A 22,146-nucleotide genomic window follows, 5' to 3' on the forward strand; every position below is an offset into this window, starting at 1 on the left:
GGGGTCTGCGGCTCCCGTAGACCACCCTGTAGCCCGCGTGGAGCAGACGCTGACCCAGGGTACGACCCAGATCCCCCGTCCCAAACACACACAGCAGCTGGCTCTGGGCGGGCGCCGTCCCCCCCACCACCACGTCCACGGGACTCAGACACATGCTGTCTGTCCTCTCCTGTCCTGACATGACCCTCCCCTCCCTGTGTGTCTCAGCCACACAGACCCAGGGCTGTCATGACATACAACAACTGCGGTTAATGATTTAATTGTGTTTTTGGCATGGTTCGCCTGGAACACATTTACCTTTCTGTTTGCCTTTTAGGCTTTGTAAACAAAAGATTGCACAGGGTAGATATCATATGACAAATAACTTAAAGGACAACTTTGGTTTTTTACAACCAATGTTTATGTTTTAGATTGTAATTAAAGTAAATAAAAGATGAGTGTTAAAACATTTAAATGTACTGCTTTCTATAGTTTTAGCAATTTTCACAATTGTTTTTACAGTGTTTTCACAGTGGGCGGGGGCATTCTGTCCGGTGGCTAAATATGTATTTTTTTAACACATTAACCCGGCGTTTTCTTTATTATTATTTACAGTAGCTCTTCTAGCCCCCAATAACTCACATCTGGCCATCTCAGACAGCCGGACCTTTTTTATTGTGTAAAAAAGGCATATTTAGCCACCGGACAGAATGCCCCCGCCCACTGTAAAGAATATCGCAAAAAATGCTAAAACTATAGAAAGCAGTAAATGAAAAAAAAATTACACTCATCATTTATTTACTTTAATTACAAGCTAAAATATAAACCTTGGTTGTAAAAAAACAAAGTTGTCCTTTAAATATACAGAGGAATCACTGCCAACGCTGGTCAAAACAGACCGTATACTTAAAAAATAATCTTCAAAAACAGAGAACATATGATATACAAGCTCATAGTGCGCTGTGATGCGGCACCTTGTGAGCTTGTAGATCTGTTATGTTCGCTGTTTTTGAACATTTCTGAAAATGTATGAATATTTTTCAGGATTTTTGTCATTCTTGCCCTAAATGCCCAAGAGCTGCTGTGTTCAGAAGATTGATGAAGATGAAAACTCACACTGGTGGTCTCTGGAGCAACGTGAAGCGATCAGCTGCATTCAAATACGACTCTAATCCAAAGAGAGATGCTCCCCAAAATGATGGTCCTCAAAGAAGCAACTCTCTCTCTGTTGTGGGCTCTCCAAGAAACAAATGTCTTCACATAGCAAATGAAGTGTTGCTCTGGATTCTGTCTGTCCGTCCGTCTGTCTGTCTGTCTGTCTGTCTGTCTGTCTGTCTGTCTTTCTTTCTTTCTTTCCTTCTTCTGACTGTGTGACTAAGGAGGGGGGTTGGGAAGGAGGGTTTATTTCCTGGAAAAACTGGAAAACTTCCCTGCAAAGAGGGAAGCCACATGTCCATGAGCCAATCTTTATAAACACTATAGTGTGTATGTGTGTGTGCGTGCGTGTGTGCGTTTGTTTTTGTGTTTGTACCCCTTGTGTGGAAAAAGCTGTATAGCGTGTTGATAAAGGTCTGACTCACCAACATGTCTTCACAAGCTGATGGTTAATGAAAGCCAGTTTGCGTCACATGACCACACATTTACATCCATATTCCATTTAAATTGAATTATTTTTTAAGTGGAAAGTACCTCTTGTCTGGACTCAAACCAGTTACTTCCTGTTGTTATAAACAGATTCTTGGCTTACTAGGCCTATTGCAGGAAAACACTGACTTTCTATGAAATCAGACATCTTTGTAACCTTATTGGCCAGTAGTAGCAGGTAAGGGCACATGAAACAGTATTAAGTCATGTATGAAAATGCATTTACTTAATGCATAAATACCTCATGAATAATTTACATGAGCTCACATGAACAACAACACATTATCTAATACTAAAGTACATCATAAGAAATGATGATCATGATTTCTTCTTACTTCAACCAAACGTGCCTGTACAAAAACAACTTCATCTGTGCACTCTGTAACTTTTATGTCCTGCCCAGGATTCAGACCTTGGTCTTCTGCAGTTGAGGCCACATTCCTACTGCTCAAGCAATAGGCAACCCCCCTAGAATAGATATTGCACGTGTGAGCATCCGGCAGTGCTACTTGTCCACCTGTAGGTGGCCTCCAACCACTGCAGATAAGATGCTGTATGTATATCAGAAATGTCCAAAGTCTGTCCTGGGAGCTAATCATGGCACAAATAGTCATGTGAAATTCATACACAAGTTGTTTTGAAATTAACCTGGACAGATAGGCTACTTCTTAATAGAATGTGTAAGAATTCCTAACTCCTTGTACCCTGTGTTGTTTAATTCTCAAGATGTGAAAGAAAGGCTATTTTGTATTTTATTGTATTTGTTGTATCCTTTTCACACCTGCATGGTTACAATTGGTTACACTGGCCATTTGAACAAAAGACAATTTATTGGCTGAATATTTTTTGTTTTGTTCACAGCACAGTCATGTCTCATGTTTTTAGTCGTCTTTTGTTGCAGTGTGTAAGAAACCTTGCATCTCCATATTTCAGCTTTGTGTAATATATTTTTTCATAGATTAATGCCCTACTACTTTATCATACAACAGTGTCACACAAAAGTGGATTTTATGAATATTGAACCAATGAAAAGTATTAAGAAGAGCTTAATTGTGACTAAATAATAACTACATTGGATCCATTGGAACACAGCTTCTCTTTTCCATTTTCTGAAAAGTAACAGTTTTGGACATATGAGGTTTCCACATGACAGTGACAATACATTGTAAGTATGAAGTGAATACTGTGCATTAACCACTATGGGATCCAGTATGTAACGTACAGTATGTAGGTTACTGTGCGTGGGAAATAAACTTGAATCTCTTTGCAGGCAAATTTTGTGGCAGACCAGTTTGTCAAGACCATAAAGGGCAAGCCTGGGCTGACAGTAGATGCTATTCCCTCCGGTATAAGTAAAAGTATGAACTCTTGATAGTTTAAAACAGAGTGGCTTTCTCAAACAGGTGCTCTTCAGTGAAGCAGGTATAGGCAACATTTATTGTTGCCTTGCTCAACAACAAATGTATTATTTTTCACCTGAAGACGGAGTGCCTCAGTACTTTTCCCCTAGTCTGCCTCCCCACAAGCAGAACTTCATTTGTAGTTCTATGAATTCTTCATAAGTAATATTAATATATAGTAATATTTCTTATTTCTTTGAAGTGTTATCATATTTTGAATATTAAGAAATTGACAGTACCATGTCAGAAACTTATATAATTTACACCAGGAAGTAGACTTAGATTCAGGTGACATCCAGTGGGAGAGTTTTTCAAAGGTTGTTATTCAAATGTCTACATCGATGACGGTTGTAATAATTTGGGTGATTTTACATTAACTTAATTGAAATGCATTTCTTACAGTGTGTACTTTAAAGACTAACTATATCTGGAGCTGTATAGCTCCAGACAAGTTTACTTACAGACATTTATATATTTGATGGAGGAGCTAGATGTATTAAACAGTAATCTCTGTAATATAAAACAAACAAGTCATTGCAGCTCTAATATCATGACTTCCTTGTCAAAGGGAGGGGTAAACAGGGGATGCAAATACAAAAAAAAAGTTTCCTGCTGTAAATGCTGGAGGAATGGAAGATTTTGGTGAGCGTGAAATAATTCACTTGTGTGGACATGTTAGAAACCAGAAAAGCAGCTCTTGTCTCACTGTGATTTGATCAAGTTAATCATAAATGCACCATTTATGATTAAGATTCATCCAGGCATATGTTTATCACGCTTGTCATTCCCAAGACAGTCATCTAAGCCTGGTGTTTTGGGGAGCACTTGTTTTGTTAAATTGGTTCCCTAAATATCCTGTGTATGTAAGGTTTTACAAAAAGTGCACTTTTTAAAATCAGTTGAAAACATGGCAGGGGCACCGACAGCGAGGCCTTAATTAAAGCTTGCGCGTCGCACCCATGCAAGCCGCCAGGGGAGTGAGTGCCTGCGCCAAACAGCCGATGTTCTCGCTCATCAACGAGCACGGCATCATATTTGTGGTGAACAGATTAGGTTATGGTGTCTGTGAACCAAAACAAGCTCTCACTTCTGCGATCTCCCCACGTCTCTCAGCCAATTACAGCGATTGGGGTGTGGTTTTGAGGACAACTGGCTTGGGAATAACATAGTCATATGCAAATCATTGCCACTGTTCATTTGTCCATCTGTGATGGACCAGCAAACAACAAAACTGATAGATAAATCTGGTGCACCTCAGCTACTTCACTTATTTGACACCAAGAACATTTATGATATACTGTATATATATAATCAACACATTACACATTTATAAAGACTTACATCAGTTTATTGGGAGATAAACAGAATGTAATGTAACATTATGCTAATTGGGTAGCAAAGTATAAGCAAGTTATGATCAGAATAGTTTCACTGGTCTGTAGAAGAGAAAGTGAAGACATCTACAATACCAACTAGAGAGAAGCGCTCCGTGGAGCGCATAATATCTTCACCAGGCTGGGTTGCCTAGCCAGGGCTGTGTAAGTCCTGGGTAGCAACTGTAAGGACATGAGGAAGCTGCAGAGATAAATACGGTTTCTACAACGTACGGTTCAACTTTTCACACTTGCTGCACCCCATATGGCAGAAGTGAAAGTACGTTAAGACCCCTAAACATGCAATTCCAATTTGGGGTTGACTGGATGCTGCGTTCATGATACATGTTTTTTGTAAGAAATACATTAGGCCCCTCCCACAAATCCTTGAAGCCAATTACAGGCAAAAAGTATGGAATATCAAAAACCGTTTGATGCTCATTGTCACATGACTCCCAAGATTATGTGTACCTAAATTGTGGAAATCATGTTTCTGCAACAAACAGTGACATGTGTAGCATTTGTGGCATCCCCTATATGGGTCTAAGTCAAATCAATTTTGGCTCTTGTTTAAAGGCCCCTCAATATGTGATTCAAATACGGGGTCAATCAATCAGACAATGCGTTCATGGTTTTTGGCATTTAAAAAAAAAATACAGGCCCCTCCTGCAAACATTGGAAGCCATAGCCAATTTGAATGGAATATGACAAACATGTTTATCAAAGGACTCCAGTCCAGAGATGATGTGTACCGATTTGAGTAAGTTTTGGACAACATTTGGAGCCTGGGGAGTTGTGTCATGATCTTGGGAATCCAGATTTTGATTGTATGACCTACGGTTCGAGAGATTTACACGAAAAAAACGTAACGTGGACTGGTATAACACCACCACAAGGCCAATGCAAAACATTTGGGCTGGAGTGTCTTCCTTGGCCTACTGGCAGCTTGCACAAAACTCAAGAAGCTGAGAACACAGACAGACACACATGCACGCATGCATGCACACACGCACGCATGTACGCACACAACAATCTATCATAACAATATAAGTACAAAGATCTACAAGTCAATTCAGTTGCCGTTAATGAAGCAACATAATTATGATAATGAAGTGGCAAACTAATTTTTGGCATGAGTCGTAACATGAACTCTTTAAATTGTGGTTTAATTTTTCCACAAGGCTGAAGGCACAGTGGTGTATGTATGTGTGTGTGTGTGTGTGTGTGTGTGTGTGTGTGTGTGTGTGTGTGTGTGCGTGCGTGCGTGCGTGCGTGCGTGCGTGCGTGCGTGTGCAAGTGAGAGGCAGACGCCTTTAAGTTCAAGGTACCATCTGAATAACATTTATAAACATGACAACCTATAATGAGTGTTTGATGGCAACTGGCAAGTTTACATACATTATTCAACTGTAATTGACCACAAGATCAAAATGTTAGTCCGACATCAAATGTTAGACTGTCTGTATGGCGCACGAGCATGCATGCACGCGCACGTGCATAGAACATAGAGAGAAACAGTGAGAGAGACACATTACTGTGTCAGTCAATGTACTGTACATATCTGTACTGGGGCGTACCTCCTAGCAGAGATATGTTGTTTTGCTTCATTGATTTATTGATTATTTCACTGAAGCCATTCTTTTGTAGAAGAAGAGAGCTCCAACACCTGCCCCTACCATGGCCCCTACTGCTGCACCAACTGGGCCAAACAGCATTCCAGCTTCCGCCCCTCCAGCAACTCCTCCAATAGTAGCGCCAACTCCAGTAATCGCTCCAGCTACCTGTATTGCAGACCCCATCTTTGTTCTGTTATTGTAATCATTTATTTCTATCTGCTTTTCCTCCTCTTTACGTCTCCTCTCTTCCATCTCTCTGTCAAAGTTTGCTTGTTGTTCCTGCAGTTCATTTTTCATTTGCTCATCTTTTTCCAGAGTCGCCCTCTCGTATTTCTTTGTTTGTTCATCCATCTCTCTAGAAAAGTTTGCCTGTTGGTCCTGTTGTTCTTTTTTCATTTGCTCATCTTTTTCCAGAGCCGCTCTCTCGTATTTCTTTGTTTGTTCATCCATCTCTCTAGAAAAGTTTGCCTGTTGGTCCTGTTGTTCTTTTTTCATTTCCTCGTCTTTTTCCAGAGCCGCTCTCTCGTACTTCTTCTTTTGTTCTTCCAGCTGTCTAGCAAAGATTGCTTGTTGTTGCTCTTGTTCTTTCTTCATTTTCTTTTCTCTTTCCAGAGCTTCTCTCTCATATCTTTTCTTTTGTTCTTCCATCTCTCTCGAAAATCTTGCTTGTTGTCCCTGTAGTTCTTTCTTCATTTTCTCTTCTTTTTCCAGACCCGCTCTCTCATATTTCTTCTTTTGTTGTTCCATTTCTCTGGTAAAGTTTGCTTTTTGGACTTGTTGTTCTTTTTTCATTTTCTCATCTTTTTCCAGAGCCGCTCTCTCACATTTCTTTGTTTGTTCTTCCATCTCCCTAGAAAAGTTTGCTTGTTGGTCCTGTTGTTCTTTTATCATTTCCTCGCTCACTCTCTCATATCTTTTCTTTTGTTCTTCCATCTCTCTGGCAAAGTTTGCTTGTTGTTCTTTCTTAATTTTCTCTTCTTTTTCCACAGCTTCTCTCTCATATTTCTTCTTTTGTTCTTCCATCTCTTTCCATCTCTTCTCTTCCAGCTCTCTAGCAACGATTGCGTGTTGTTCCTCTTGTTCTTTGATCATTTTCTTTTCTCTTTCCAGAGCCTCACTCTCATATTTTGCCTTTTGTTCTTCCACCTGTCTAGCAAAGTTTGCCTGTTGTTCCTGTAGTTCTTTTACCATTTTCTCTTCTTTTTGCAGGGCCTCGCTCTCATATTTCTTCTTTTGTTCTCCCATCTCTCCAGCAAAGTTTGCTTGTTGTTCCTCTTGTCCTTTCTTCATTTTCCCTTCTTTTTCTAGAGCTTCTCCCTCATATTTCTTCTTTTGTTCTCCCATCTCTCTGGCAAACGTTGCTTGTTTTTCCTGCTGTTCTTTCTTCATTTTCTCGTCTTTTTCCACAGCCTCTCTCTCGTATTTCTTCTTTTGTTCTTCCATTTCTCTAGCAAATCTTGCTTCTTGTTCCCGTTGTTCTTTCTTACCTTTCTCTTCTTTTTCCAGGGTCGCTCTCTCATATTGTTTCTTTTGTTCTTCATCCTCTTTACATCTCCTCTCTTCATTCTCTCTAGCAGATCTCGCTTGTTGTTCCAGTTGCTCTTTCATCATTTCCTTTGCTCTCTCCATACCCTCTTTTTCAAAAATGTTCTTCAGCTCTTCCTCCTCTTTATCTCTCTTCTCTTCATTGTCTTTAAGACGTCTCTGTTTGTCTTGCTCTATTGCTTTCGCTGCTTCTTGGAACATCTCATTGGTGTAGTGGCTTCCTCCATTCATCTGCACCATGTTGTTGATTTTCACCAGCAGCTCAGTGACCTGAGAGGGATCCTGAGTTTTGTTGTTGAAGACATGATAGCCACCTTCACATTTTGTGATTAATTCTTGTAGTATTAGACTATTTTCCAATATTACGTCAACTGGTTTACCTTCAAGCAGGTCACCATTAGTGAACAGAATCATGGTGTATTTATTAGACATTTGGCCAAATAGATCCTGAATCATTTCCACAGATTTCTGCTCCTCATCTATGAATCTTCCCAGTTTGATCACATTCAGGAACACATGGGGACCAGGAGCCGAAAAACGAATGCACTGTTCAGTGTCTTCAAGAGTTTGCTCTTTGCTTAACCTGGTGTCAAACAATCTTGGTGTGTCTATGACAGTGACCTTTGTACCAGCCACTACCCCTCTGACCTTCTGACAGCTTGTTGTCACAGGTTGAGTTGAAAACTCGGATTCAAAAGCGTTACAACCCAGGATGGTGTTTCCAGTGGCGCTCTTTCCAGCTCCAGTCTTCCCAACCAATATAATCCGAACTGTGTCATCATTGATGAGAGCTGGTGGATTAAAATGATATGGTTATGGATGCTAAACATTTGAGGTTTTCAAAAAACATTGTATAATGTCTCTAGGCTTCGATTTCATGAGATTTTCTCATTATACTTCGTCTTGATAAAAAGTATGTATGGTGGCAAGATACATAGTACATACCTTCCTCTCCATTCTTGCTTATTGAATCTGCATGCATGTCTGTCTTGAGGTTTTCTCTCACCTTTTAGAGAGAGAGAGAGAGAGAGAGAGAGAGAGAGAGAGAGAGAGAGAGAGAGAGAGAGAGAGAGAGAGAGAGAGAGAGGGGATTGGTACCATTATAACAACAAGAACTAATTAGAAATCATATAGTCCAGGCATTTTATGCAAAAATGGGGGTCAAACTCCCACTAATTGCAACAAAACCAAACTAGAAAATGTGCTTATTTAAAGTGCTGAAGGCAAATCATGTTAATTTAGGGCATACATGTTTTTTTTTTAGGGGTATTAAGGGGTGCTGAATCCAAATCTGCTTTATGCACATCAGCCATTCCCACACACTTTTTAAACTGTAGTAGGCTATATTTATACTTTTGTCTCATACTTGATGTTTGCCTCAATAACTCTTTGTGTAATATTCCGGTGACTCTAAATAACCACACTTGGGTGAGCTTTTGTTCTTACATTCAATCTGTGAATGAAAGTGGTGCTAGTGCCCTTTGGACACACATGCCTGTTCTGAATGGGCCACTTAATTGCAGCTTTCTTAAGAACCGCTATTCCAAACAAGTTCAAACTTGATACTGCATTTCCCTGGGTCCTCAACAACACCTGCCAAATGTTGTCTTCCTACAGTATTCGGTGTTCAAGATATATGATTGTATATGTAATAATAATGTGGATGGTGGCCATTTTGAATTTCTGGATTTTCCCTTCATGCAATTCCTTGCAACGTTTTTCCTCTTTCAGGACACATTTAGGACACAAAATCAGTTGAGTTTGTTTTTGTTGCAATTATTGGGCGGTCAAGTGACAATATTACTGGACTAATATCCAATGTGAGAGTGTGTGTGAAATATATCAATATATCAACCAATAACACATACCAAATATCAACGTTTTAGAAACAGGGACAAACCGCAATCACCAGTCTTTACAAGCACCTTCACAGAAAAACAAGGGCAATGGCGCTTACAATAAGCAGACATGGCAACCAATCATGACGTGTTGCAGAGCCTTTTTTTTTACCAAACACGCCCCCCTTCCACAGCCACGCCCCCACCGTATATATAGAGCGTCGCAGTTCCGCCACTTCCTGGTGCCGGAAGTAAATACTCGATGCATTTTTCCCATTGACTTTTCCAAAAATATTTATATCAATCAATTTAAGCCTAGAATCAAGCCATCCAGGATACTGGTGAATCATGACCATAAAACCTTTTTTTCTGTGATTTTTTAAAATTTTATATTTAATGATATGATATACTATATTTAATAAATACCCTTTGTTTTGCCGTTTTCAAAAATGTTTTTTCACAGAATCAAACGTTTTATGGTCATGATTCACCAGTATCCTGGATAGCTTGATTCTAGGCTTAAATTAATTTATATAAATATCTTTGTAAAAGTCAATGGGAAAAATGCATCGAGTATTTACTTCCGGCACCAGGAAGTGGGCGTGAACTGCGACGCTCTATATGAACAGAAGTGCACACCCACAATTCAGTCTAAACACATCCCACAAATGGACAGGGTGTTTCTTATAGAGAGTGCTACACACACTATCAAAAATAACAACCAGTGTGAATTAAGCAGTGTCTTTGATTGAGTTCATTTCATTGAGTTATAAATGAACTAGAGGAACAATGTTAAATCCCTGTACATTCATTTCATTGGGCTGCTGAACAGCATGACTCGAAGCAAATCACACCCAGGTGTTGCATATACAGCTAATTAAAGATCGAAATGGCAGGCTGCTGCCATAGTGTCCATCATGCATGTGTGCTTGTGTGCATGTGTCTTGAGTGCGTGTGAGCATTACCTGTGTTTGTCCTTGTCTGTGTGCATGTGCCTTCGCACTTTGCCTTTCCATGGGTGTGTGCGAGCGCCCCATGTCTCTCCATGTGTGTGTGTGTGTGTGTGTGTGTGTGTGTGTGTGTGTGTGTGTGTGTGTGTGTGTGTGTGTGTGTGTGTGTGAGTGTGTGTGTGTGTGTGTGTGTGTGTGTGTGTGTGTGTGTGTGTGTGTGTGTGTGTGTGTGTGTGTGCATTTGTGCTTTTCCTTCTTGGCCTGTGTGCGCATGCATTTGTTTTTGTGGCGCTGCAGTCCTGAGGCAATGTGGAACTCTATATTTGGGTAAGACTGACATCATATTGCACCCAGCCAGGCGGAGATATGCACTCCACTGAGTGACCCTTTCTAGTTACTGTATCTCCACCTGGCCAAAAGGCAAGGGGGAGATTATGTTTTCCTGTGCTTCTGTCTGTCTGTCTGTCTGTCTGTCTGTCTCTCTGTGTGTGTGTGTGTGTGTGTGTGTGTGTGTGTGTGTGTGTGTGTGTGTGTGTGTGTGTGTGTGTGTGTGTGTGTGTGTGTGTGTGTGTGTGTGTGTGTGTGTGTCTCTCTCTCTCTATGTGTGTGCGTCTGTGTGTGCGCGTGCGCATGTGCGTGCGTGAGTCTGCTAAACACACAAACGACTGCCAAAATGTAAAGTGGGCTTTTGAAGCGCCACCGTGAAGATGATTTGAAAAATATTCAGGAATTTATTTCCTTGACCTACTAGCAGTGTAGCATGAAAGATAGCATGCACAAGAAATGTGATGCTGATCTCTGCCTTCGGCCTGGTGGAGGTGAGTTGCAATAGACTCCCTATACTGTAAGCAGGGGAATAGTACAATACTATATCCTTTAAAACTAACATTCTTATTAAAACATTGTCAATGCACCAAATAAAACAAATAAACAGTCAATGTGTACTTTTCTATTAATATTAGCAAGCAGGCCTATTTCCTCTGACTAATTGTCTTATTGAATTTATAGGCAATTTTATTCACAATAGCCATGTTAGGTGCACACTTTGACAACTATTGCAGGATATTTGACATGTGTTATGGTGACGTAGTGTACAACTTGGTTGAGATGCCGTCACTCACCTGAAGACAGGAAAATGAGACCTGCAACAGAGTTGCCCAACGATCCTCCTGACTGTTGTGGTGGTTATGACTGTGTTTGGAGAGCCAGCAGAACCTGTCAGTAGATAAAAGATCATAATTAAGTACGTTTGTGTGTGTGTGTGTGTGTGTGTGTGTGTGTGTGTGTGTGTGTGTGTGTGTGTGTGTGTGTGTGTGTGTGTGTGCGTGCGTGCGTGCTAGTGTTGCTTATTGATTATGGCTCTGCTTTCAATACTACTGCAACTCAGCTTCTATTTCATTATCTAGTTTATGATACTTGGCCTTTATAAAATGCTTTAGAATTGTTATGGTTATTGTTATAAAGCATAAATGAGTATTTCTGGATGCTTATAATTATACAGTGTTATAAGCCATTTATAATGCATTATAAGTATGTTTATCGTGCATTACAAATATGGACTTGGGTAAAAAATAAAAAATTGGGTAATTTTAACGTCTACTCAGGCTTTTGGGAGCACCCCGGACAGTTTTTAAGTTGCTTGATCCAGTATTTAGATATTTGATATTAATTTTATCAGACACGCCCCCTTCCTATACAAACCCATTGTAACTTCAAACTCCATTTTAACCATGTTAGATTAATCCGAAATATCCGTCCTTGGTTCTGGTGACTGATATTGACCTTCTAATACATGAGGAGACCGTGTTTTTCCAATTACTTTTTTCATTTATTTTTAATATTTTTTGGTGTGAAATATCCCTTTAAAGGGATATTTCACTTTCAAACATATAATTTTAACGTCTACTCAGGCTTTTGTGAACACCCAGACAGTTTTTAAGTTGCTTGATTCAGTATTTGCATATGTGATATTCATTTTATCAGACACGCCCCCTTCCTATACAAACCCATTGTACTGTAACTCCAATTTAACCATGTTTTATTCAATGAAAATAAACGTCCTTGGTTCTGGTGACAGATATTGGCCTTCTAAGGTGTGAGGGGGCCATGTTTTTTCAATTACTTTTTTCATTTATGGATTTTTTTGGATAAAATAAAATAAAATAAAATAAAATAAAATAATGTTCATATCAGTCACCAGAACCAAGGACGGGTGTTTTTGATTAAATCTAACATGGTTAAAATGGAGTTTGAAGTTATAATGGGTTTGTATAGAAAGGGGGCGTGTCTGATAAAAATTAATATCAAATATCTGGGGTGCTCACAAAAGCCTGAGTAGACGTTAAAATGACCCCAAACATGTTTGAAAGTGGAACATCCCTTCAATAGAAAGCGTTATCACAGATTATAACATTTAGAATATCACTGCTCTACAGAGTGTTCAACACAAACTGTCTCACATACAACACAGAGCGTTCAACCAGAGTGTTCAACACAAACTGGGATCTTGGAAGTCAGGAGGAAAAACCTGTCTGTCTGTTTGCATCTCACGTATCTGTCTGTTGGTATCTTACCTGTCTGTCTACCTGTCATAGAATCCAACAAAAGGGTAGTTTATACAAATCTAAACTGTAAATCCAAGACACATTGTGAACAGGTTGAACATCATTCATGTGTCTGATGCATGGCAAGATGGAAAGAAATGTGCAATGCATCAAAACAAATTCATACTCCAAAAAGATCTTATATTTGATGGAGTACAGATTAAGATTCACAGGGTGCATGACTGCACGTACAAAGAGAGGTGCAGATAGCAGAATGAATATGCACCACCCATGATGGCAGGGAGTTGGTTGATTTAAAGTCTCTATGAACATGGCCAGATATCATATTTTATTCTACATACCACATAAACATTGATTTTGATGGCCAATTACCTCTAAATTGATCTTTTCATCTTTATCAATATCTTATTTCATGAAGCAGATCAGATTAGACACGTTTTAAATCAACCTTAAGCACAAATGTTAAATGACGGCAACGTCATTATTTGTGTCTATAAAAGCAGTAATAGAATTACCTGATGTTCTTGTTGCAGACGAGTCTGTCAAACTTTGGAGAAAGTTTTCGCTGTGAAGATAATCAGTCACACTCCCTTCCTCTGAGATCGATAGAGGAACAGACGGCAGCTATCTGCTGCAGGTGAATTAGCGTATACAACCTTCTCTCCTACGCCCAGATAAGAATGAGATGGGAGGGGGGGTGATGTCACTCCTGTCCTCAGGGCTTTTTCTGCCTCCATGCTTCACTTCACTTAAAATAAACCCCGTACTTAGTTTGCCCTGGAGTCCCCCAGGGCTCTGCACTTGGCCTCCTCCTCTTTTCGCTCTACATGAAGCCATTCAATCAGGGAACGCATCTGTGTCATTTTATATTTGAGCTATCACCATTATTTTATATTTTGGCTATTCAAAAATAGCAGATATACAAGCCCATAGCACCAGTGCCGCACGATGAGTCTGTAGATCTGCTATTTTTGAAAAATCATTTGTGCAAATCTTGAATATGTATATGTATATATATATATATATATATATCTTTAAAGCGAACATTTGTAACTCAAATCTTTGCTTCTGGAGGTCCCTGGAACAACATATTTTACAAATGTTTGCTTTAAAAACAATTATATTCAAAGCTTTGCACACATTTTCACGACTTTTCAAAAATAGCAGATCTACAAGCTCATAGCACAGCTATGAGCTTGTAGATCTGCTATTTTTGAATAGCCAAAGAAATCTAAAATGACAGAGATGCGTTCCCGGGTTGAATGGGTTAAATATCTTCACTGAAAATAGCCTGCAGGTTCACAACGTGTTGCGAAGTAATGCGCTGTGTGCTTGTAAGATTGGCAATTTTTGCCCCAGAATAGGGATATTAGGGTTCATGTGGTTAATGTGATCAAACCTCTGTTTGAATCCCCTTTATACACAACCTACACACGGCTCGATATGATTTTGTGGAGCATCTCAAACCTGAATGTCTGGTTTCAGTTCAGCTAACAGGCAGTAACAGTATTTCACATTGAGGCCTGGCCCCACGGGGTTGCCAGAGGGGGCCTGGCACCCTCAGTTGCAGATTCTGCTCCTTCAGTTTAAGTTTCATGTGAAGTTTTATGAAGATATCAAAAACAACAAAAATATTGGCTGATAATACTTGTCATAGAGATGAGTCATGACACTAACAATATTGAATATTCCCTGTAGGCTAATATAATTATAATATAATATATTAGACAAAAATAATTACATTGCCGTCATTTAACGTTTGTGCTTAAGGTTGATTTAAACGATAAAGATAAAAGATGAAAAGAGGAATTTAGAGGTACTTAGCCATCAACATCAATGTTTATGTGGTATGCAGAATAGAATATGATATCTGGCCATGTCATAAGACTTCAAATCAACCAACTCCCTGCCATCATGGGTGGTGCATATTCATTCTGTTATCTGCACCTCTTTATCTGACACTTGCTCCAGTCTAATTTCCCACTATGCAATCACCAGCAGTACTCAAGATGAACGTCGGAATGGTTTTCTAGTGATAATAGGCTATTACAATACAGCAGGATATTATTGCATGTCTTCCATACACAGCCATGAACACTCAGCACTCTACTTGTTAGCGTGTGATCCCTTACCAACGACGACGCACCAGTCAATTTGAGTGTTCCATGAGTACACACGGAGCACAGAAAACCCTACACGAAAATGCTTTGTGTTTTCTGTGGCTGTGTATATAGCAAATAAATGCAATGTATGGAATTAAGCTGCAACTGTACTGACAAACGGTAAGACAGAATGTTGCTTATTTATTCTGCTGGTTTTATTTGGCATGTCTGAGACAGATAGGCTTTATTTATTAAGTGCGTGGCTGCCACTGTCCCTGCACCAGGTGCTGAATGAAGCTTCAGAGATGTAGCCTACAGTAGGCCTTGCTTACTGGTTTCGAGTTTGAACAGCAATCAACAATATGGAAACGACAGTTTCCTGTAAAGATTTGGAGAGAGAGAGAGAGAGAGGAGAGAGAAGAGAGAAGAGAGAAGAGAGAAGAGAGAAGAGAGAAGAGAGAGAGAGAGAGAGAGAGAGAGAGAGAGAGAGAGAGAGAGAACTACGTGGCATGTGGTGTCCTGTATGGTTCTGTGTTCTTTAAAACAATGAGGACACACAGGATTATGGCTTCTTCACTGTGAAATAAATGTATTTCTTGTGTTATTTAGCCTTTCAGATGCTATTGCGTTGTTAAATCAATGAATAGGAATAGCAGAATGATAACATATTGTTTTATTATATTAAAAAAACGCTTTAAGTAATACTTCTTGGTTTGTTTGTTTTTTAATAAAAAATAATATTCTATTATAGTCTATATTCTGGTAGTACTCATTGCATAGTGATTGTTCAGTAACAGGGGACTCCTTTTCTCTCCAGTTATTTAATGAACATTATCAGGTTGGATACCAATAATCAAAATAGGTGAGAGAACCCCAGAACCATCATTTATCAGCTTCATTTTTAGCATGTTATAGTTCCAATACTTTGTTCTTCTGTTTTTTCATCACTTCCAATTTCACTTGTTTATCCTGTATCCTATATGAGTTCTTTCTCCTGATTTGATGACATTGGTATCCCTACCTTAAAATGTACACTCTAGCAATGATTGCTATGGGAATATAGAGCTGTTTAACACTTGTTTTAAAAACAAAACAAATCACTAACATAACCTTTAACAAATGAAGATTTGTGTTATACCTGCATAATGATAGAACTACTGAACAAACATATTGGTAAGATGGGGTAAGATAAACCACATTCACCTATATCTAAATGGAAAGTAAGTAACTGTTTGGATAAATGGCTTAATAGTGTGCATGTTAAAGTGTGTCTCACCAACATGTCTTGACTAGCAGACATATTATGAGACATTACATCACATTACTTTCAGGTTTTGGCAGTTTGCATAATGAGGGCAACACTGTGCACTTACTGTAGTGTTTGCAACAAAATGGGTCAGGTCCCATTTTTGAATCATAGACTGAAAATGTTTTGTACATGTTTGAAGATTTTGGCCTATAATGACCAAAACAGGTAGGCCAGGTTGAAAGTGTCTCACTCTGTTGTTCTACCTTTTGTTCTTTGGTGATGGGACTCCAGTGATTGATGGTGGCAGGTCATAGGTCACAGTGTTAAGTGTAAGTAGGTGAAGTGTAAGTAGGAACAAGATGTGGGCCGAGGCAGTTCTGACTGGGACAAAAAAACACAAAAACAAATGCCATTGAGACTACTGCCCACTTTCAAGTTGTTATAGGCGAACATTTTAAATTGTTTTCAGTTGTATTTTTGTATACGATGAAGTATAACATAGGGCTTAAGTGGTAGCATGTAAGGTAAGGTTATTTTATTTACATTTAATAAAGACAATGTCAAATGACATTAAAATAAGAACAGGTAGCTGACAGCGTTAATAATAACAGTAAAACACTCTATACGTCCTAGTCTCTTCGCCCTTCTGTCTCCCAGACAGTGCAATAAACTCCCCATTGCAGTCAGAATTGCAGACTCACTCCCAATTTTCCACCAGAATCAGGAGATCTCTTCTGAATACCCCTAACCAACTATCAGTTCACTGTCCCTGTACCTTTGTGGTACAGGGACCGCATCATTTTAACAACTATTGGGGAGTATACTTTGTTGTATGACGGTGTCACACAAAAATGCAGATTTACAAGCTCACTAGCTGCTTGTGACCTCATAGATTGGTTACGTTTGCAAATGTTTGTCTATGTCTATAATGACATGACCAAACATAGGGACACCAGAAGTTTCTCAAACACAAAGAAAATGTATTTTATTAAATTACATCACAGTGTCACTTATAAAACTACAGTTAATCCAGTAATAAAAACACTTAGAAGATGACTTAATGGAATCAGTTTTAAATTAAACTTTCTTTTAATAATATTTACAATTTATTCCCAATGTGGTTTCAACAGCAGAACAGACATTTTAATACCAGTGGAAGAGTGTGTTTCTGTGTGTCAGGCCTGCCACTGTGTGTGTCGTCTGTAAAGGTCAAAGGTGGAGTGGGCGGGGCGAGGGGTTGGTTGGGGGCGTGGCTTGTTGCTTGGCTCCTCCCCCAGTAGAAGGGGCATCTCCCTGAAGAGGACAGAGGTCACAAATGGGAGGAGGGAGGGGCCATCCGTCTGCTAAACACACACACACACACACACACACACACACACACACACACACACGTGTATATAAGTATAAAGTCCATGTGACCAGTCATACAGTGGGTTCTATCCAACTCTGAATAGGTTCTGTGCATAACTGCAGTCCCAGGTTTCCAGAAGGTGGCATACCCGTTTCCTGTTCTGGTTAATTTTCCCATAGCTTTGTTTGATTGGCTCGGCAGAAGATTTGAACCGGAAGCACATATGACACCTCACATGATGTGGTTCAAATCTGCCGCAACAAAGAATTATATTCAACTTTTTAGTCTAGTCGTACAGTGAGTACTATTCAACTCTACTATATCCCAGTCGTAAAATGTACAATGTAGGCATTTAGGAGGTAATACATCAAATGCATAGAAATAATAATCTAGGATCATAGGTAAACCAAGAACCTATCATCAGTCTAAACAGTATAATATTTTAAAAAAATCAATAACCTGCACATTGAAACTATACACACTATATAGGATGCCAGGTCTACAAATGAACCTGGCATCTGTCTATATAACATGCCATCTAAATTACATTTATCACGGCTAGGGCAAATGCTACGGTAAGTGGCATGGGCCAAGGTGGAGTCCGAACGTCTCCGAAGAGGTGAGTCTTCAGATCACGGCAGAGGATTGGGAGTGAGTCTGCAGTTCTAACTGCAATGGGGAGTTCGTTCAACAGTTTGGGAGCCAGAAGGGAGAGGAGTCTGGGACATGTGGAGTGTTGTCCCAGATGTTTTAGGGAAGGTTCTGACAGTGAGCTATAATCAACTCTTTATTCTAGTTGTACAGTGAGTTCTATTCAACTATTTTCACTGTAGCCCGTAGCAGCACTTGACCTATTCTTGACGACCATACAAACTTATGCAACGGTTAAAATGTCATTTAGACAGATGCTAGGTTCATTGTTTATCTGGTATCCTATTGCTATATTCAATTATTTATTCTATTCGTACAGTGTGAGCTCTGTCCAACTCTATTTTGTCTGGCATTAAACTGCATTGTAGAAACTCTCACTAGCACAATTGCATTGATTGGTTCAGTTATCAATAACTGGTTTTAGAATGAATAATTTGATGATATAAGATATGTAGTATGAGGCTAGATTTCTCCCAATATAATCTGATGTCTTTATAAAATAAAATGTATAAACAGGCACTTTAAACACATAAAAACATGAATTCTGTGTAAAGAAGGTTGCATGTAATGTAAACATTTATTCAGTGTACCTTGTTGTCATGAAGACGGGTAGGCGGGGCCAGCGGCAGCCTATCACGTAGGGCCTGGCTAATCAACTGATCCTCTTCCACAGACAAACTGACCAATGAGCTTAAGAGATGCTGAGAGGGTGGGAAATTCACAGCTAGAGAGAGAGATAATATTATGCCGTTACTAGTGTGTATATATATAGTGACCAAAACGTCAAATACTGGATTAATACATTTTATGTCATTTTTATTTTATTTTCATAAGAAATTTTGGATAAAAATGAGATATCTCTCTTGCATTTACTGTCGTGTCACTGTTGGTCACTGTTTCTCAACGTAAGGTCCGGGAACCACCAGGGGACCAAATGTTCCCTGTAACTAGTCTGTAACTGAGAGTGTACAACTGGAACCAAATGGACCCTTATAGATGCAGTCGTCCATTTGTACACTCTCAGAGTTAAACAGTTGATTTTACAGTGTAGATTGGGGTCCCAGAGATAAAACAAAATGGTATCAAATGGGTTTATGGCCGAATGCATATCAAACTGGGGGTCCTTGAAAGCAAACAGTTTGAGAACCACAGCTGAAGGCGAAACACTGAAGTTTATCATTTTACCTTCTGTAGCTTTGGTGTTGATCAAGTTCTTGGTTCTGACTGATGAACGTAGAGTCTCCTGCACGGCATGCTGGGAGTTAAACTCTGCTCCCTATTGGAAAACACAGCAAGCATTATAACTATAACTATAATGATATTCATGAATGTAGTGCTATAGTACAGTATGTACTGTAGTTATAAGTCAGCAACCACAGAAACCTCCAATGACTTGAGCTCCGCCTTCAATGCCAGTAAGGTGTTCGGCTCCGCCTCTTCCAGTAGGCAGTCAGCCACTTCTGAACGTACTGACTCCCCATTGGGTACTACAGTTGGAGGACACGCCCTGTGGTCCTTTGGGTCAACTATCGGAGCAGAGGAGAGAATGAAATGAGATGATAGTAGAGGATAAGACAAGATGAGATGAGAGAATGAGAGTTAACAAGACCAGATAATGAGAAGAGACAAGACTGAGACGAGACAAGAGGAGAAAATGAGACTAGGAGAGGAGAATGAGATGAGGAGACGAGAATGAGAGAATGAGATGAGGAGAATTAGGAGAAAATTAGGAGAGAACGAGATGAGACAATTAAATGATATGAGAGGAGAAAAGAGCGGAGATGAGGAGAGAATCAGAGAACTCAAAACGATATGAGAAAATGAGAGGAGATGGAATATGAGGAGGCAACGTGAGAGGAGAGCAGAGAATGTGAGGAAAGGACTATACACTGTATGTAGAAAACTGTTACCGTGACGACGACCTCTCCTCCTGTGACCTCTACTCAGCTGCTCATTGTTGCTAGGCAGGTTGCTGGATGAACTGCTAGGTTCAGCGGTCACCTTGACAACCACAGGTCCCTCAAAGCGCACCTGTGCAAAATGAGACCACGCCCACTGATACACAAAAAACTTTCAAATCCTCCTTTGAGAGTTGAATAAACATACTCACAAGAAAAATGTTATCCAAATCCATTTTGGTCCTGGGCCAGGACAAAATGTGAAAATACAGTTGCAGCCCTACTTATCTTATGTTATCTCTTTTAGACCGGGAACCCCTATACATAACTATACCTTTCAATCCAGGAACCCCTTTTGGGGTAGTTGTTGCTATACAGTATATAGCAACATACTTTTTTGTTTTTCAGAAAACTTAGGTCAGGATTTAGAAGGCCTCAGGTCTAAATGGGTTAATAATAATGATGAACACACACACACACACACACACACACACACACACACACACACACACACACACACACACACACACACACACACACACACACACACACACACACACACACACACACACACACACACACACCTGTCTGTGAGTTCTCCCTGAAGTCTTCTTGCTGGATGTTTGATGTGTGGTTTGTGCACGTGGGATCTCTCTGGACGGGTGGGGTTTAGGTTTAGGGTGCGTTGGGTTTGGGCTGTGGAGGAGTGAGAGGTCGAGCTCCGGACAGCGAGGGGGGGAGGAGGAGGAGGAGAGGAGGGGAAGAGGAGCAGAGGGGAGAGGAGAACACATCCTGAAAGATAACAACTTTATTAAAAACATGGAGACATTATTATTATCATTATCAATAATATTATTATAACACATTAGCATCATTATCAGCATCATTACAGTTGACTATAGGGAAATGACCTACTACCTGTTCATTACTTTTTACATTCAAACTGTGACTGATAAACGGTTCTTCTGAGAAACCATTTCATTAAAGTCTACATACAACTTCTAATTAAATAAAGACAACAATAAGGTATTCTTCGGGGTTGCAGCATCCACTGCTGCTATGAGTAAGCACTGGCAGCCGTTACTACTTACTATGCATTCAGACTGATCTAACATCTCCACATGCATAATAGTACCTACTGACCATCTATAAACAGTGGTTCTCAAGTGGGGTCCAGGGACCCCCAGGCTCTGAGGGTGGTAATGAACCTTGAGGCAGAGGCTCAGGGTTCACTGAGAGCAGTGGTGGAAAAGGTACTCACATTTTTTTTAATTAAGTAAAAGTATCAATACTGCAATATAGAAATACTCTACAAGTAAAAGCCCTAAAAGGCGTGTACATCTGAGAATGTAGAGGTCCATTTGGTTCCCATTTGTACACTCTCAGGGATATGGGGGACCTAGCCATGGTTCACATGACGCTCATGGTATGACAGTCATGTTTCAGGGCTATATGGGGGACCTTGAAAATAAAACGTTTGAGAACCAATCTCTAACATCTTCACTGGCTGCATAGTAGCTTACTGAACATCTACTGATCTCGACGAATCAAATCACTTACCTTCTTAATCCAGACGCAAACAATTCCCTGCAATATCCTCTTTAATTCGATTGATCAGTGAAGTTATTGGTGATATATTGATCTACTTTGTGATATAAAATCTATCAACAAACTCTCCCCCCGCGCCGGTGTTTTCAAACGGCGCGATTTATAACATCATCCAGATGCGACGGTGCTCTGCTTGGAAGCCAACTTAACGGTGCAATGCCGCCACCTACTGGACTCGGACTGGTGTGTGGATCAGTACATCTGTAGAGAAGAGTTTTCACTCATACAGGTATGTGTATGTGAAGTGAAATGTTGGTGTGACTGTGACATGCTTCCACAGTGGAAACAATTTGCAAAATAAAAATGCAGGTAAAATATGTCTAAAGTGTGAAATTTATGTGCAAAACTAAACAAACGACAAAAAAAACAGCATTAATA

At 39.8% G+C, this 22,146-nt stretch overlaps 3 protein-coding genes across 9 annotated transcripts in view; all 3 read right to left on the bottom strand.

The window, feature by feature from the left end:
* The window catches only part of LOC311059715 (metalloreductase STEAP4-like), a 10,817-nt gene extending 9,092 nt beyond the window's left edge, over positions 1-1,725 (bottom strand). For 2 of the 3 annotated variants that reach the window (XM_084077746.1, XM_084077744.1), the window contains exons 1-2: positions 1,096-1,725; positions 1-223 (exon numbers count right to left, since the gene is read on the bottom strand). The exon at positions 1-223 is cut by the window's left edge and continues 32 nt beyond it. In XM_084077746.1, coding sequence (XP_083933872.1) covers positions 1-181 — 181 coding nt within the window. In that variant the 5' untranslated portion in view covers positions 182-223; positions 1,096-1,725. The remainder of the gene's footprint in view (positions 224-1,095) is intronic. The other variant, XM_084077745.1, reaches the window with a different exon arrangement.
* Positions 1,726-4,343: 2,618 nt separating this feature from the next.
* On the bottom strand, positions 4,344-17,099 carry LOC311059619 (uncharacterized protein). 2 transcript variants are annotated; one of them, XM_084077624.1, is made up of 4 exons: positions 16,524-17,099; positions 11,467-11,560; positions 8,503-8,563; positions 4,344-8,348 (listed from the first exon to the last, which is right to left on the bottom strand). In XM_084077624.1, the coding sequence occupies exons 3-4, from the start codon at positions 8,537-8,539 to the stop codon at positions 6,016-6,018; spliced, it is 2,370 nt and encodes a 789-aa protein (XP_083933750.1). In that variant the 5' UTR covers positions 8,540-8,563; positions 11,467-11,560; positions 16,524-17,099; the 3' UTR covers positions 4,344-6,015. The 2 variants fall into 2 exon arrangements, with proteins under 2 accessions (XP_083933750.1, XP_083933749.1); XM_084077623.1 differs by lacking the exon at positions 16,524-17,099 and adding an exon at positions 13,425-13,584.
* Positions 17,100-17,226: 127 nt separating this feature from the next.
* On the bottom strand, positions 17,227-21,854 carry ppp1r35 (protein phosphatase 1, regulatory subunit 35). Of its 4 annotated transcripts, none has more exons than XM_084077906.1 (7): positions 21,721-21,854; positions 20,745-20,952; positions 20,173-20,293; positions 19,646-19,788; positions 19,448-19,538; positions 18,853-18,986; positions 17,227-17,603 (listed from the first exon to the last, which is right to left on the bottom strand). In XM_084077906.1, exons 2-7 carry the CDS (start codon positions 20,949-20,951, stop codon positions 17,436-17,438), a joined length of 864 nt encoding a protein of 287 aa, XP_083934032.1. In that variant the 5' UTR covers position 20,952; positions 21,721-21,854; the 3' UTR covers positions 17,227-17,435. The 4 variants fall into 4 exon arrangements, with proteins under 4 accessions (XP_083934032.1, XP_083934033.1, XP_083934031.1 ...); XM_084077907.1 differs by having other exon boundaries at positions 17,227-17,553; positions 20,173-20,317; XM_084077905.1 differs by having other exon boundaries at positions 17,227-17,600; positions 20,173-20,317.
* Positions 21,855-22,146: the final 292 nt, after the last annotated feature.

The sequence above is a fragment of the Gymnoscopelus microlampas genome (genome assembly GCF_963454915.1).
Source record: "Gymnoscopelus microlampas genome assembly, chromosome: 2".
Classification (NCBI taxonomy): Eukaryota; Metazoa; Chordata; class Actinopteri; order Myctophiformes; family Myctophidae; genus Gymnoscopelus; species Gymnoscopelus microlampas.

Excerpts from the sequence above, each read along its gene's own strand:
- LOC311059619 (XM_084077624.1), bottom strand. The coding sequence starts at position 8,539 with ATGCATGCAGATTCAATAAGCAAGAATGGAGAGGAAG. Across the intron at positions 8,349-8,502 it reads AAGCAAGAATGGAGAGGAAG|CTCTCATCAATGATGACACA; the intron begins GTATGTACTATG and ends TTAATCCACCAG.
- ppp1r35 (XM_084077904.1), bottom strand. The coding sequence starts at position 20,951 with ATGTGTTCTCCTCTCCCCTCTGCTCCTCTTCCCCTCCTCTCCTCCTCC. Across the intron at positions 20,318-20,744 it reads CAGGGAGAACTCACAGACAG|TGGGCGTGGTCTCATTTTGC; the intron begins GTGTGTGTGTGT and ends TTTGTGTATCAG. Across the intron at positions 18,987-19,447 it reads CAACACCAAAGCTACAGAAG|CTGTGAATTTCCCACCCTCT; the intron begins GTAAAATGATAA and ends CTCTCTCTCTAG.